The sequence below is a fragment of the Silurus aristotelis genome (genome assembly GCF_946808225.1).
Source record: "Silurus aristotelis genome assembly, chromosome: 18".
NCBI classification, from domain to species: domain Eukaryota; kingdom Metazoa; phylum Chordata; class Actinopteri; order Siluriformes; family Siluridae; genus Silurus; species Silurus aristotelis.
Genome location: NC_139591.1, coordinates 4680137 through 4694835, shown reverse-complemented (window position 1 = coordinate 4694835; position 14699 = coordinate 4680137). Strand labels below are relative to the sequence as shown.

Sequence of the window (14699 nt, the reverse complement as noted above, 5' to 3'; positions counted from 1 at the left end):
ATCCAGAGCAGAATTTTGGGAGTGAATTGATTTTTTTTTTGTTCTCAGAAAAGGGTCTGGAAAAGTTAATTACTGAAATCAGACCTGCTAAAAGGAAATCCTGTTTTTTCTCAACTCAAAGGTTTTAATTAATGGTGTAATTGTGCATCTGGATAGTGTGACATGGTTGATTGATTTCTTCAATACTGCATCAAATATAATTCATTCACACATTCTTTTCATTTCCTTCGGATTTCACTCACTGATATATTTTTAAGTAACTGTGTGAGTCTCATCCTGGATATAGCACATGGTTTAGTAAAGATGGCTGAGAAGAGAGAGAATATTTGTTATTTTAATTCTGGTTTAATATTATCCAGAATAAATAGACCAAATTTGCACTTTCGTATTTATTCACATTTAAAGAAAATGAATTTGTATTGGCCGGTCCAAAAGTACCTTTTTTTTTTGCTGTATGTTCTTGGGATTAACTCTGGATTCAACACTTCTGTGATGAGAATAAAGCACTGAATATAACTGGAAATTGGTCATTTAAGGACATCTGCCAAATGCTGTAAATGTAAGTAATCTGCAGCTCTGGGATGCAAGTTTTAGGATGTATTATTTTACATTTTAATATAAAACTCTAGCAAAACCTGCTGTTCATTTATAGAATTCAGACATTTCAAAGTTCCTTACATTTCCTGTCAAAGACAGTGGTACATAAGCTTTACATACTTGTGGCCACTTCATGTTTCCTGTATGAATGCAAGAGCGCCCCCAAGCGTGGAAACTATGAACTGTCGCATGACCTTATCAAAGTAAACACAAATATAAAAAAGTCGCAAATTCAAAACAAATCACATCAATGTAATAGATAGCAAGTGCATTTATTGTTTTCCCTCTGGCAATCGCATTGATTAACAGTGTAACACAGTACTTAGCATGATGATATTGACAAACACAAAGATTTTCTGGATTCAGCAGAAATTATGACGAATGATGCTGCTTTGCATGGAAATCGAGAACGGTGCTTTTAGCCTGGAGGCCAGCTCAGCTGACGCCCACCCAGGACATGAAGGTGGACATGGTAGACAGACTGACCCCCATGAGGGCCTTCATTCACCACCATCCGGTAACCATTGGGCAATCCCACCTGCTCAGCACACTTCTTACCAACAAGCATCAAATGGCCAAGCAGCTACAGAAAGAAAGAAAGAAAGAAAGAAAGAAAGACACACACACACACACACACACACACACACACACACACACACACACACACACCATTAGATTCTTACAAAGAACCACATAATTTCAGGTTAAAAACCCTTTTAAATTATAGACAATATTTATACACACATTTAAGTCAAACTAGAAATATGATATATGAACTCAGTGTAATTGGAATTTTCACTTCACTTGCATGTATATAGCTTCTGACTAAGCTGCCAAATAGCGACACCTTACTTTGTGTTGTAATTTCATCTCATTGTCAGGGACCAGATGTGACTAAGATGCAAGCGCAATAGTGCACAACAGAAAATAATTAACCCTGAGCAGATATGAGTTGCTGCAGCTGTGGTATGGTAATTAAACATGCTTAATTGGACGGCTCGCAGTAGTATTGTGTCGAGATTAATCCTCGAGTCCCTTCACCGCTCACATGTATTCGTTACTTATCCGGTAAAACAGGGCTCCATAAATCTAGTCCCCAAAGAGTTCATGTTTCCACTGGAAATCTCAAGTGTATAGTCCCATGTGCCTATAGATAATTATCTGTACATCACGACAGCTGCTAAACTAACTGCTTTAAAAATAAATAGTAATAAAAAGTGCATATGACATGCAACTGTGCCAGAATATTTATAAAATGATCCACTTACTGCTGCATCACACTCCTCAGCTTTTGAGATCTGAGTAATAGGTTTCCTGGGGACGACCAAAAAATGAATAGGAGCCTGCGGAGACACGTCATGAAAGGCTATGCACTGGAACAGAGAGAACACAATAGAGTAATGAATAGTGGTCGACCGATTCCTCGGTTTTGCTGATTAATCGGCACTGATAGTTGATTGCTGGAACTATTTGCAAAAATCCAAACTGACAGTTTTTCCAGGTTGCATTATACAGTACAAGAGCGGCCTCTAGAGGCGAATCACTGACACCACGTGCTGTTTATTTGAAGATTTTTTTTTTTATTATTAATTTTGGATGCAACTGCTTTTATTCATTTGGAGAGTTACTTTTTGTTTCAGTTTAAAAACATTCATATAATTTAATGAAGTGCATTTTCATAATTCAGAATTTTTTGTTAAATCTTTAAAATATTTTTACTTTCCATGATTTTTTTTTCCAAGTGTAAAGTCAGTATGTGTCATTCAGTCATCGGAGGCTGTCCAACATGCACTCAGGTATATTTCTGCCATGCACTCAGGTATATTTCTGACACATAAACCAAAAGAACAAAAACCTGGGATTTTGATTGGATAATGTACATATTTTCTGTGGTCATAAAATAAATGGGATGCAACCAGTGCAACCAACAAAAGTCTCCCAATGTTGTATTTGTTTCTGGGCCTTGCTATTGCTATAGCATTTTCACCAGAAAATCCACTAATAAGAGGACGATATAGGATGGCACAAAAATCATGGATGAAATATATAAACAAAGCATGCTTATTGGCAGAAATCTGGCTCTGAATATCTTTCTGCTTATTAGAGCCAATTTCCAGGATGAAATTCCATCACGCTGAATGACGACAGCAGCAGAACATCTATTCTTCAAACGTTAGGAAACCTTCCTCATAACTATAATCTATACTTGAGAACATGATTTTGCAAAATCTTATCTAATCTGACCATGATTTTACCCTATATTCATCATAATGTTTGCTTTAAATGGAATGGTCACGAACAGAACCTGTCTAATGGAGAAATCAAATTTCATTGGACACATTTAAACAATGTACATAAAAGAAAGCAGTAGTAAGAGGTGCGTGGAATTTATTTTACAGTTAAAGGGATTCTTGGAAGCTTGAGAACAAAGTGAAGTACAACTGCAAATATTCTTTAATGGCCAATTATATTGTACAATAATGCAAAGTACAAAGTTGGAAACACGGCCTGAGTTAATATAAACTTTGATAATGCGGTTGATGTGTTGAACCAGGACAAATGCTGTAATCTTATAAAATGTTGCATAAAAAAACCTTGACTTCACTTTCCAAACATTAACTGTTTGCTGAAGGCAACTGTGTTTTTCGAGCTTTTTTTTTTTTTTTTTTTTTTTTTTTTTAACCTGCTGAGAAACTTTGCTCATCTCATTATAAAACTTATTAATGCTGGTTTAAATATAGATGCACAAAAATAGGTTTCAGTGGAAGGGTTTAAAACACATAGCCTGCATGTTGACATTATCTGCATGATATGCAAATTATTATGTACACTATGTAGGGACACCTGATCAGACCGATATGTGGCTCTTCTGTGAACTGTTGCCACAAACATTTAAGCCAACACGCTTTATGCACATCAAGCATATCTCTTTCGTATTTTTCGACAGCAAGTAAACATTTTGTCCTCAAAGTTTATGCAGGAAAAATTGGCAAGTGTAAAGGATTTGACGAATTGTGATGGTTAGACGACTGGGTCAGAGCAGACCAAAACTGCAGCTCTAGTGGGCTGTTCCTGGTCTGCAGTGGTCAGTATCTATCAAAAGTGGTACAAGGAAGGAACACTGTCGACACGGTCGTAAACTGGCGACAGGGTCATGAACACCCGAGGCTCATTGATACACGTGGGGAGAGAAGGCTGGTCCAACAGACGAGCTCCTGTAGCTCAAATTGCTGAAGAAGTTAATGCTTTTAATGCTCGATGGGTCACGACTGTTTTAGCCTCAAAATGGGGACCATCATAATATTAGGCAGGTGGTCAATCATGTTGTACCTGATCAGTGTAAATGGATAAAGTTGACAGTATTTATTAGATGTATTTGGGCAAAGTGTCTATTGTTCCCTCAGCATTAAACTTTCCCTACTACATAGAACCAATACACCCAAACCATTTTCCTTCTAACAATGTAACCGTGTACACAGGAAGGTTCATTAACACTTACCAAAACGTGCATTGAAGAACCCAAGTGTCCTGCATGAAGCCCTGCCCTAAACCTCAAGGTTCACATGTGGGATGAACTGAACTTCAGATTAAACCCCAGATCTCCTCATCCATCATCACTATCTAACCCTCACTAATAAACTATAAATCCCTGCACCAGAATCCTGATTAGAAATAAAGATCTCCAACCACTTCTGGCCATAAAATCACTTGCATTTGTTCTTACAAAGTTATTGGATACTTGAATAGTCAATTATGTGCTAATAATAACAACAATAATCATATAGTATTAATAAATCATCATCTTAATGAACTTTCTGCCTGCATTTTGTTAACCCACAAATTGATCCAAATCTGCATGCTTCCATACTGCAGGGGATTTTCCTTGCAACACCCACAAAACCATAATCCAAATATTACTTATGTAATTTAAATATGAATATGTTTGTGTACTATTTATTGCAGTCATAGAGCTTTATTTATAATCCCACCAGTTTCAAGTGACTTATTAAGGTATCTGACCAAATATGCCTACAGCTATGTTAGTATTCATAGTTTATATATTAATGAAATAAAATTTGAGTTTTATCTCAAAGTGGATCGTAATTTCAGCATTGTGTCTATAAAATGAATTTAATGAAGGCGTTGATATTTCAGCTGCCAAAGAAAATCTGAAACTTCTGGTGCAGTCAAAGGCTAAATGTGACTTTAACACCACTCGGCAGACAAACATCGCTGTATAAATCGGAAACCACGTTTTTTTTTAATGCGTGTGTGAATTTATTTATGTATTAATTGTTAAAAATACACAGCTTTTTATCGTTTGAATGCCGCTTTTACGCTAACAGCTCTCCGCTATTGTTACCGGAAGTTAGCAAAAAAAATGTCATGGGGGGGAAAAAAGCTGAAAAATGTACCTGCTCATCTTCGTAAATAATATTAGCAGGAATCTCCTTTCTGATGATTTTGCCGAAAATCGTATCTCCTCCTGGCTGTGCAGACTGCGCCTTGGCGACCTCGTCAGCCATGGCGATTACTCGGAACCCAAACTCTAAACTGTTTCTGCCGGACCGCTGCAGTGGAGAGAGATACTGTATGACGCAACAGCAGGTGGCGCTGGAATGGTTTGAGGATTCAGCAAAAGGCTTGACTGCAATGCAATGCATGCAATAAAAGTCCTATAAGGCCATGCATTATAAATCTTTCTTGTTTTCTCGTGATCAAGACATAACAAAGGTAGTTTTCTCGTAATCACGACCAGTTAATTTACTCGTGATCTTCACATAAAAATGGTTCTCATTCTCCACGAAGTCAAAACGAGAAAACAATTTGGGCACAAATGGCTAGGGTTACCCATGATGCTGCCGCTAGGACATGCCGAATACACAGAAAAATCAAGTACTGATAAAGAGAAAACGACTTTTGTTAAGTCGAGATCACAAGATAATTAAGTCGTGATCACGAGAAAACAAGAAACGAAAAATATATCTTTAATGCATGGCCTCTTAGGACTTCACCTCATAAGTCAGTGTGCCAAAAGACTGTGTACATCGAGGGCTGTGCAACTGGTGCTATTCTGACCACGTACATTACCACGTCTGCGATTATGTCATGGACGGCAAGTTAGAACAAATGTGAAATTCTGTGTGAAACTGCGCAAATCTGCTACAGAAAAATTGGACATGATTTGGCAAGTTTACAGCGATGCTGCAAAGAGTCTTTCGAGGCGTTGAGTGGCACGTATGCTTCAAGAGTGGAATAAAAACCCTGGAAGACGATGAGAGATCAGGAAGACCATCAATGAGCTCAATCCCCGAAAATGTCGAAACTATTCGGCAACTTGTGCATGAAGATCATCTGAGAACAATCCACAACATTTCAGCCATTGTCAGTGTATCATATAGAACAGTCCAGGCAATTTAAACATGTGCCGTGTTGCTGCCAAATTCGTCCCCAGGCTGTTGACAAAGGAGTTGAATTAACACCTTGTCAAAGTCTGCCAAGAACTCCATCAGCGTGGCAGGGATGACCCATCCTTCATGTCGAGGATTATTACCGGTGATGAAACTTGAGTGATTGGGTACTACCCTGAGATGATGCAACAGTCTTCACGGTGGAAGAGCCCTTCATCTCTAGAGGGGAACAGCTTGGTAAATGTGTAGACCAGTTTAGTTTAGTGAGAAGTTGAAGGGTGGCTTTGTCAGTAATGAATCTACAACATGCAAGCAAACACATGTAGTGGCTCATATTAATGGATTGTTGGATGAAATTGCATTAATCCTATATATTACAAGTCTAATGTTAATCCTGACTAACTTCATCTGGATAGAGTTCTCTACAACTGGTGAGCACTTGTTGTAGCTAGGAATGTTTCCTCACGAACAGCCTGAAGATCAATCAAGGAAGCAAATCAAGAACTATGAGGATGGATTTAAACTATAATCAATATTAAGATCAAAAGGGTTTTACTTGGTACATATTCATTACAGCGCCGTGAAATTCTTACTTCGCACAGACTAGATTGTTAGGAAGCTGAGGTCAGAGTTTAGCAATTATACAGGACCACTGGCACAAGGAGGGTTGTGCTCAAGGGCCCAACAGTAGCAGCTTGATGGTGTTGGGGCTTGAACCCTAACTTTCCACTCAGTAACCCCGAACCTTAACGTGGAAATGAGCTACCACTTCCCTGCCCACTACAATAGCTTATGACTTCATATGGCATCAATCGTTGTGCATTTAAACATCCATCAGTGAACAGTTCAGGTGTGAAAGTACATCTCACCAATGATAGAACTGCAAAGAATGGACATTAGGTGCCACCCAGATGAGGATGGGTTTCTTCCCAAGACTGGTTCTTCTCAAGGTTTCTTCCTTAAACCGTCTCAGGGAGTTTTTCCTTGACACTAATTCCAGTGACTTGATCATTAGGGATAAACTTACAGGGATTAAGTTAAGAATTTAAAATATATATTCCTATACATTCTTTATCTCTGTAAAGCTGCTTTAGGGGAATGTCCCCTGTTAAAAGTGCTATACAAATAAAATAAATAGAATCGAATAAAATGAAGTAATCACACATGCAAATACACAAAAAACGACTCCAGAACTGATTCTGTACTCTGATAGTGAACTGACACAGGTGACCACAGACAAAACGCAGGTTTTTGCATTTCAATATTTATTAGAAATAATAAACAGAAAGCTTATTTAAGTTGCCATAAAATTACTTTTTGTCACAAAGCCAAAAAAAAAAAAAAAAAAGATAAATGCACTTTGTTTGCCACAGCATCGCTTCACAAAAATAATCATCAATAATCAAAGATAAAAGACTGAATACAGCAAATGTTGAAAGGCAACCAGTACCTTAACATAATGATTGTAAAATAAAATAAAAAATGACAACACATTTAAAAAAATACTGCAGAAATAAAAAATAGTTTCTTCGTATAAAGAAAACGGGATTTTCCTTCAGGCCTCCTTTAAAGCACATTTATGGTACTTTCATTAACATGTGTCCCCATGATAATATATTAATTTATTAATAAGGTATTTCTTTATGGCTGTGTTTGCGTCCACTGTAACCTGGAAACAAAACAGATATATAATAGCAAGGATAATGCTGAACGTTCGCAGACAGCGGTCATATGATAAGAAATATGCTCCTGAGTAAATCAGCAGATTTAGTGTATTCAACAACGAGCACTATACAAATGCTATTAACGTTTTCCTAAATGACCTTTGGAAGACGCTGTGAAAGAGTCGACGGCACAAATAAATACGTTGCGTGAACGTTGCTAGTGTACCCTTAACTTCGCACATTTTCTTACAGTTTAGATGTAAAGAAATCCACAATCAGTCTTTTTTTTCTCCTGGTAGTGAGGAACTGAGGTAATCTCCACTGACACATCCCTGCGATGTCAAGAGGAAGTTCTATTCCTGTACCCTATGCCTAAATGCTTCTCCAGCCACAGTTCGGCTAACTGCATCGCAGATGCATACGTACTTGCTTTGGAACCCAGGCACATTTTGTATTGCTTGGGGTCTAGATTAGAATTACATTGGACCGGATGATAAACATGCACTATGCCAGGTTCTTGTGAACGGAACACTTTAACATCGGAGTTAATGATCTTTGTGAACAAGTCGACATCCTCCAGTCCCCAGCCTTGTATCGAAGTGTCGAACCCGCCGGCTTTCAGCAAGTCACTTTTAAATATGCAGGTGATGCCAAAGCCATAATCTCGCCAGAAACCGGATTTTTTGGTGAAGACATAGTTGTTTTCTTCGGCACGGCTCCCGGCGAAGACGATTTTGGGACTGTACTGGCTGAACACGACAGGAAAATAGGCCTGCCTTCCTTCAATGGCGTTTTCTCGACATCTCTGGAGTGCGTCACTACTAAAGACTAGATCGACGTCACAGAAAAACAGCAGGGAATTATTATTAAGGCCAGAGGCACCCATTTCTAAGGCGAGACCCCTAGAAAACTCTCCTGTCATTGGTATCACAGACAGATCTGCTTTGGGGTATTTATTATAGTACTCCTTAATCAAGTCCAAATGCTTCTCCTTGTCTTGGTTGCTATCATTGTCCACCAGGATGATGATTAGTTTTACATTCTGGTTGGAAATAAGGCAGACCTTTTCGAAGTTTTCCATGAAGCGCACAAACGTATCGTAGCGACCTGTAAGCGGTACGAGGATGTGCAGCTTCTTTTGTCCTTGCTCTCGCATCTCTCTGTTAGAGTCCGAAAACTGAAAAGGGTAAAAGATCTTAAGTGAATTGGACAGAAGAGAAAACGACTGAAAGTCACTATTGATTGCCTCGACTAGTTCAGATACATCTAGATGCTCAGCTTCAGTAAAATAAGGCCTGCTAAAAGACTGCTGAAGGTAGACATGTCTACGAACCGGCACGGTCACTTTTCGTCCTTTGTGCCTCTTATAGAGCAGCATGAGATCCAGGATGTACTCAGCTCCTTGTAGTGGATTCACCCTCCTATATCCATACTGAATCTTTTTGAAGTCAATGACACGGCCTCTGACTTTGGAGTTCTCGTTTATCATCTCCATCACCTGGAGAACAGTGTCCTCTAAAGCAGAGCGCAGGGCGTTCCCAAGACCCTGTCGAGGCATGTTCTTCTCACTAGTGGAGTACAGGTACCTTCCGTTAAGGAACTCCCACTCGATGACGTCTGCTCGTTCATTCTGCTGGTAGCGCATGTAGGAAGGGGGTGCGCCTAGCTGCTGGTCCTCCAACTGCACCTCGGTGTTGCTGAGGTGGCTCATGGTCATGCTCTCACGGTGCAGCTGGATGGTGTGGTAGCGCAGCTGCGAGATCTGACGGCTGAGCATGTAGTTGTGCAGTCGGTACTGGTACGCCGGGCGCTTATTAGGGTGCAGAGTGATGGCATTGTGAATTTTGCTGCTATGTAGTTCCTCGATGAAGCCTTTCTTGTGCTCGTAGTTTTCGTAGAACAGTTCCTGCATCTGTACAGGGAGGAAAATAAATAGAGTCAAGCTTTAAAGGTACATTAGTGGCCTTTAAATTTATAATTAAATTATGTTCTCAGTGTTGCCACATCACTGACAGTTTAGCATCTTCATTGTGCTTTAGGTATGAATAATAATAATAATAATAATAATAATAATAATAATAATAATAAATTATGAAATAATTTATTAACAAATTACTAAATTTAGTTGCTTGTTTGACCAGAAGCAATCTATAACGACACTTTGTGCACAGGGATGTTGCCATGCTGGAACACGTTTGCGAATCCGAGTTTAAGTGAATGCTAAATTTTATTTTGCCGCATCCAAAAGACATCCAATAAGAATGTCTGCCTCCAGCTTTGTGGTTTTTGGAGATAACCCACAAAAGGCAGGAAAGGTCAGGTGTCCCAATACTTTTGTCCTTATAATGTATTTGCGTTCCTACCTATTCCTATAATGTTTCTGGCAAAATTGTAATTGTTGAGTTAAGACTGTAGGGGGCGACAGATACATGTAATATAGTTTATATTCAGTATGACGGCATTAACAGGCACGTTATCTGAACTATCAGATATTCCTGTTACCCAAAATGTAAAAGATTAATTAGCTGGTATATAATATTCAGTCTGTTTTAATGATTTTAATAATTTGACTTTATTTCCACAGAATGATGCATGTATTAACTAAATTAAATGCTATTATTGACTGTACACACACTAAATTGGCATTACCATGGGCAAAACAACTGAATGTACACCCCTGACATATTTGTTAAACATGAATGCAAATCGGGATAAAAACAAATGTTGCGAAGATTGTTTTAAGCATTGCCACAGCCTAAAGCTGGTGAATTAAATTAGCAACTTTTTTGGCCAGGCAGTGTATATTGACAGTTTGGAGACCTGCAAAAAAAATAAACAGAACATCTTGGCCAATCTTCAGGTAGGAACTGAAACACCTCTCTTTTTTTTTGTTTTTTTTTTCTTAGAGTTAAAAAAATGCAGCTTGTCATTTTACCAAGAAACTGTCAAGCATTGTGTATTGAAGATTTTTCTGTCCAATTTTACCTCTGATTTCTACAAACTTCGCACACTAGAGGCTCCATCGAAACAGGATAAATAAACATATCCTCACAGAAAACTTTTTCTGTATCATTGACTACATACATAATCTAAAAGCAGGAACTATAATCTGAGCCTTAGGGGATATTAATTACATTTTGGTCCAATCAGAATTAAGAAATCAGCGTGACGGTTTGCAAACAACAAATATTTATTCCCCCCAAAAAATCAACAGGTAAAAGAGAAACTCTCCATTGGCTTTTAGAAGATTATAATAAATAACTGAATAATAATCTTAATAGTATATTGAGTTGAAAGTTGTTGGGTCACATTCGAACTAATGATAATTTTAGTGATACTTTGAATCTCAGTGCATAGTGTATATGGGAGTCACATGATAAATTAATAAACGACTCGGACCAGAGGACTCATGAGATGAACTACTCAAGTCTGTTTGCTGTGTAATGCACTGCATAACATCCATGGGAGTCATGTGACAAAAGAACGAACGACTCGGACTGGAAGAGTCGAGAGATAAACTACTCAATTCTGTTCTCTGTTCATAACCTATGGAGATTTTAGTCTAGTAGAAAATGAACAAATCGCTCTTTGAGACGACCCATTACTAATTTGAGTGAGTTAGGGTTAATTATAGTGCCTGTTAAAAGTGTTAAAACACCTTGTCTTTTATCATTTTCAAGTTGCATATGCATGTTCCTTTTGTTTATATGCAACAATCTAGGTCGTTTAATTGTTTTTTATTTATTTATTAAAATAGCACTTTAGGCAAAAACAATAGGTTTTGGATGAATTATATGTAGCTATGTAATGTTCTAATTTACAAGTTTCTATTTATATTCGGAGATCATGCTAACTCATTATATACATATAGACTAAATGTTAAAAGGACTGCTGAACCGAAAATGACCCGAATCATACATCCAAGTTCTGTAAGCTCTTTGTTCGAGAACAAACATTTGGCTGGAGTATTATCTATCATGGAATGGCCTGCGCAGTCACTGCACCTACATTTTATGAATTGAACCGGATGGCAAGGTCAAAAAAGAAATCTTCAACTAGTGAAGAACACCTTTGGCAAAAGGTGTGGCAAAGTATTTCAGCTTGGAATGTTTAGAGAAATTAACTGTCTGGATGCCAAGCGTGTGTATAGCTGTTATTCCTACTAAGGAAGGATTTCTTAATGAAAATAAAGTGGAAAATCTGGACATTTATACATTTGTTATGCAAATCTTTATACCATTACCTCGTATGTTGCATAGAAACAAAGGAAAATGTGTGTCTTATAGACCAGATATGTGTTTTGACAGGCACTGTATATTCCAGGAGGTGGCTGTGGTGGGTTTGAGGGGATGAGGAAGCCTTGTGTGAAATGTGTGTGCATTTTAGATACAGACAGTAGTGCTGATGACACGAATCCATTTTCTACATTTACCATCTACCGATCTGCATATAGCAGTATTAATAACCTACCCATTAAACATCTTTCATAACAATTCCACTTACATCTTAAATTCACTTCCACTAGATTTACTCTTCTTTTTCACCTCCTGCACCAAACCTGTCACATCTTAATAAACCTAAACTCATATTGGAGCAGGCTGGCTACTAATTTTCAAGCGTAAAAATAGAACAAAATGCATTATTCTTTCTTATTGGTTAATCCTGTTTCTCTTTCCATAGCAGCAAGTATTTAATAAAATACGATTAAACAAAGTTCCAGCGTTAAACCCCGACCTGTAGCAGGGTTTTTAGCGGATGACTGTTCTGACCTTTTATTTTTCAACATCTCTACCTTTTTATTTTGTCCTTTAATGAAAGGACATAAATCCTGTCATTTGTCAAAAATCGTGGCATTTTATCTTTGTCCCTAAATGACCTCATTCTAGTACAATTACCACAGAAAAGAACCAAACTTCAAGCATCACATACTGTGTGAAATATTTCCATCTGTTGAGATATAAAGGCAAAAATACATTGTTTCTTTCTCGAAAACGGGACGAAATATAGGTGATACATCAACAACATATTAGGAATAAGAATAGTGAGGTAAAAATTTTTTATAAATATATATAAATATAAATAGCGCAGACATGAGCGAACAAGAGCCTCGAAACAAACTCGAAAAAAAAAACAAACATCAAAACTGGAAGGAAGTTATGACACCACAAACAGCAGGTAATTGTAACATAGCTGGTTAGTCAACACACAAACGGAAAAAAAGATTTCACGCTCCTGTGTGAGATTTCTACTTGTTTGGAGATGAGTAACATTGTCTTCAAATCCTTTTGCTGAAGAAGCATGATCGTGTTTAGGACATTCCTTGGCTGGAGCATAGTTCCTCCTTTTTCACACCAGTGTTCCAGACATTAGCAAGCACATTATCTCCGCTCGATTCATCCACTGATCTGCGATGTACTGCTCCAGTTTAGACTTCCAGATTAAATGAATACGGCTTAATATTTAATTAAGGGTGACCCATAGATGTGAGATCATATTTACAGAAGATTTCAAGCCAAAACATGCTAAACAACACTAAAATGACCTTGATAGGGAATGAATGAATGTAATTACAAGAGTCTCTCAAAGGGAAACTAATGACTAGCTACTATCACTATCAGTCACTATAGTTTGTGCATAAAACAAGATACATCCCAAAAACAAGCATTATCTCTTTAGCACATGCATTATGAGAAAATCCCTCATTTTAGCAAATGCTGTTGGAGCAACACCGAATGCATAAATCATAATGCCATTACTTCAGACGGTCCTTCTGTTAGTGAAGATTTCAGCAAGATTTTGACAAATGCAGCAAACATTATTATATCTCTCACACATTATTCTCTCTCAATCCTAAACTTGGAAAAATCATTAAAAGCCTAATTTCCCACTGCACCACTTTTTCCAAGATAATATGTTTTTCTGTATTTTTATGGTTCATTTAGTTCCATTAATGCCCTTGCAGTTAAAGCCTAGATGGAGCGTCAGTACGTCTGTTCAACAGTCACTTTTATCCATTCGAGAGTTCCCAGAGCATTTGTTGATGGTGTCGTGGAATTGATTTGATCTCGCCAATAGCCAATACTAATCATACGCATAAGGCTCTTATAGATAAAAGTCTAAGAAGGTAGTCCAAGGTCGATGCATTTAGAAGGCAAGCACACACCAGGCTGAGCTGCACACTGACCTTCATACAAGTAAAAAAAAAAAATCAAAAGATGATAAACCCATCCATGCCACACACATTCAGTATTTTCTATTTTGAATGGTTAAAAGCTGGTACATCTGCAGTTTGAAAAACATGAGGTTTTAATTAGATCCCTAGTTCAGTATTCAGGGCACTGATCAAGAAGTCAGCCATTCTAAAGGCTGTCTTGTTGTGTACTGGAAGGTTCAATCCCAAAAACAATCACACAGAAAGATTTCAGGTGTTTGCCACGTGATTTGTTTCGGGTTTCATATCATGTCTCCAGCCTTGTCCTTGTCCTTGGTTGTTTTTCCTCACCTGTCCTTATTGCAAACATCAATGAATCATTGGATCATGTTTTGACTCTCTGCCAACTCCTCTAATGAGCTTTAAGGAGCAACTGCATCCATCTATACTCTCATTACATGACAGCACAGGAAAAACAAGGGAGGATTAATGCTCCCTAAGTTTCTTCACTGGAAGTGCTGGTCATATTGTCGGAAGCTTATCTACTCGAAATTAAATGGCAGGCAAACATTCGGTGAACTTTGTCAAAATATAAAAGTAGGTTTATAGCTTTATTTGGCATTCTACCTCTAGTATGGTTGAGTCTAACAACTTTTATGTGTTATTAATTATTACTTAAAAAAAACACTAGCTAACCTTTGACCCTGTCTGGAACACCATGACAGAAGAGCGTATGATTGTTAACATATTTGTATTGTAAATTTCTAATTTTACAGTGATATGTTTTGAGCCAAGGTCCTTACAAGTGTTCAAACCCAGGAAGCTGATTGAGACACACCTTGAGTAACTATGAGACCCCAGTGTTCTGACAGATGC

At 37.8% G+C, this 14699-nt stretch overlaps 2 protein-coding genes across 2 annotated transcripts in view; both read right to left on the bottom strand.

The window, feature by feature from the left end:
- Positions 1-850: 850 nt before the first annotated feature.
- hint1 (histidine triad nucleotide binding protein 1) lies at positions 851-5207 on the bottom strand. The gene is made up of 3 exons (XM_083568162.1): positions 5013-5207; positions 1866-1970; positions 851-1180 (listed from the first exon to the last, which is right to left on the bottom strand). Exons 1-3 carry the CDS (start codon positions 5121-5123, stop codon positions 1016-1018), a joined length of 381 nt encoding a protein of 126 aa, XP_083424288.1. The 5' UTR covers positions 5124-5207; the 3' UTR covers positions 851-1015.
- A 2049-nt stretch (positions 5208-7256) lies between these two features.
- The window catches only part of chsy3 (chondroitin sulfate synthase 3), a 48045-nt gene continuing 40602 nt past the window's right edge, over positions 7257-14699 (bottom strand). Inside the window, exon 3 of the mRNA XM_083568116.1 lies at positions 7257-9584. Coding sequence (XP_083424242.1) covers positions 8013-9584 — 1572 coding nt within the window. The 3' untranslated portion in view covers positions 7257-8012. The remainder of the gene's footprint in view (positions 9585-14699) is intronic.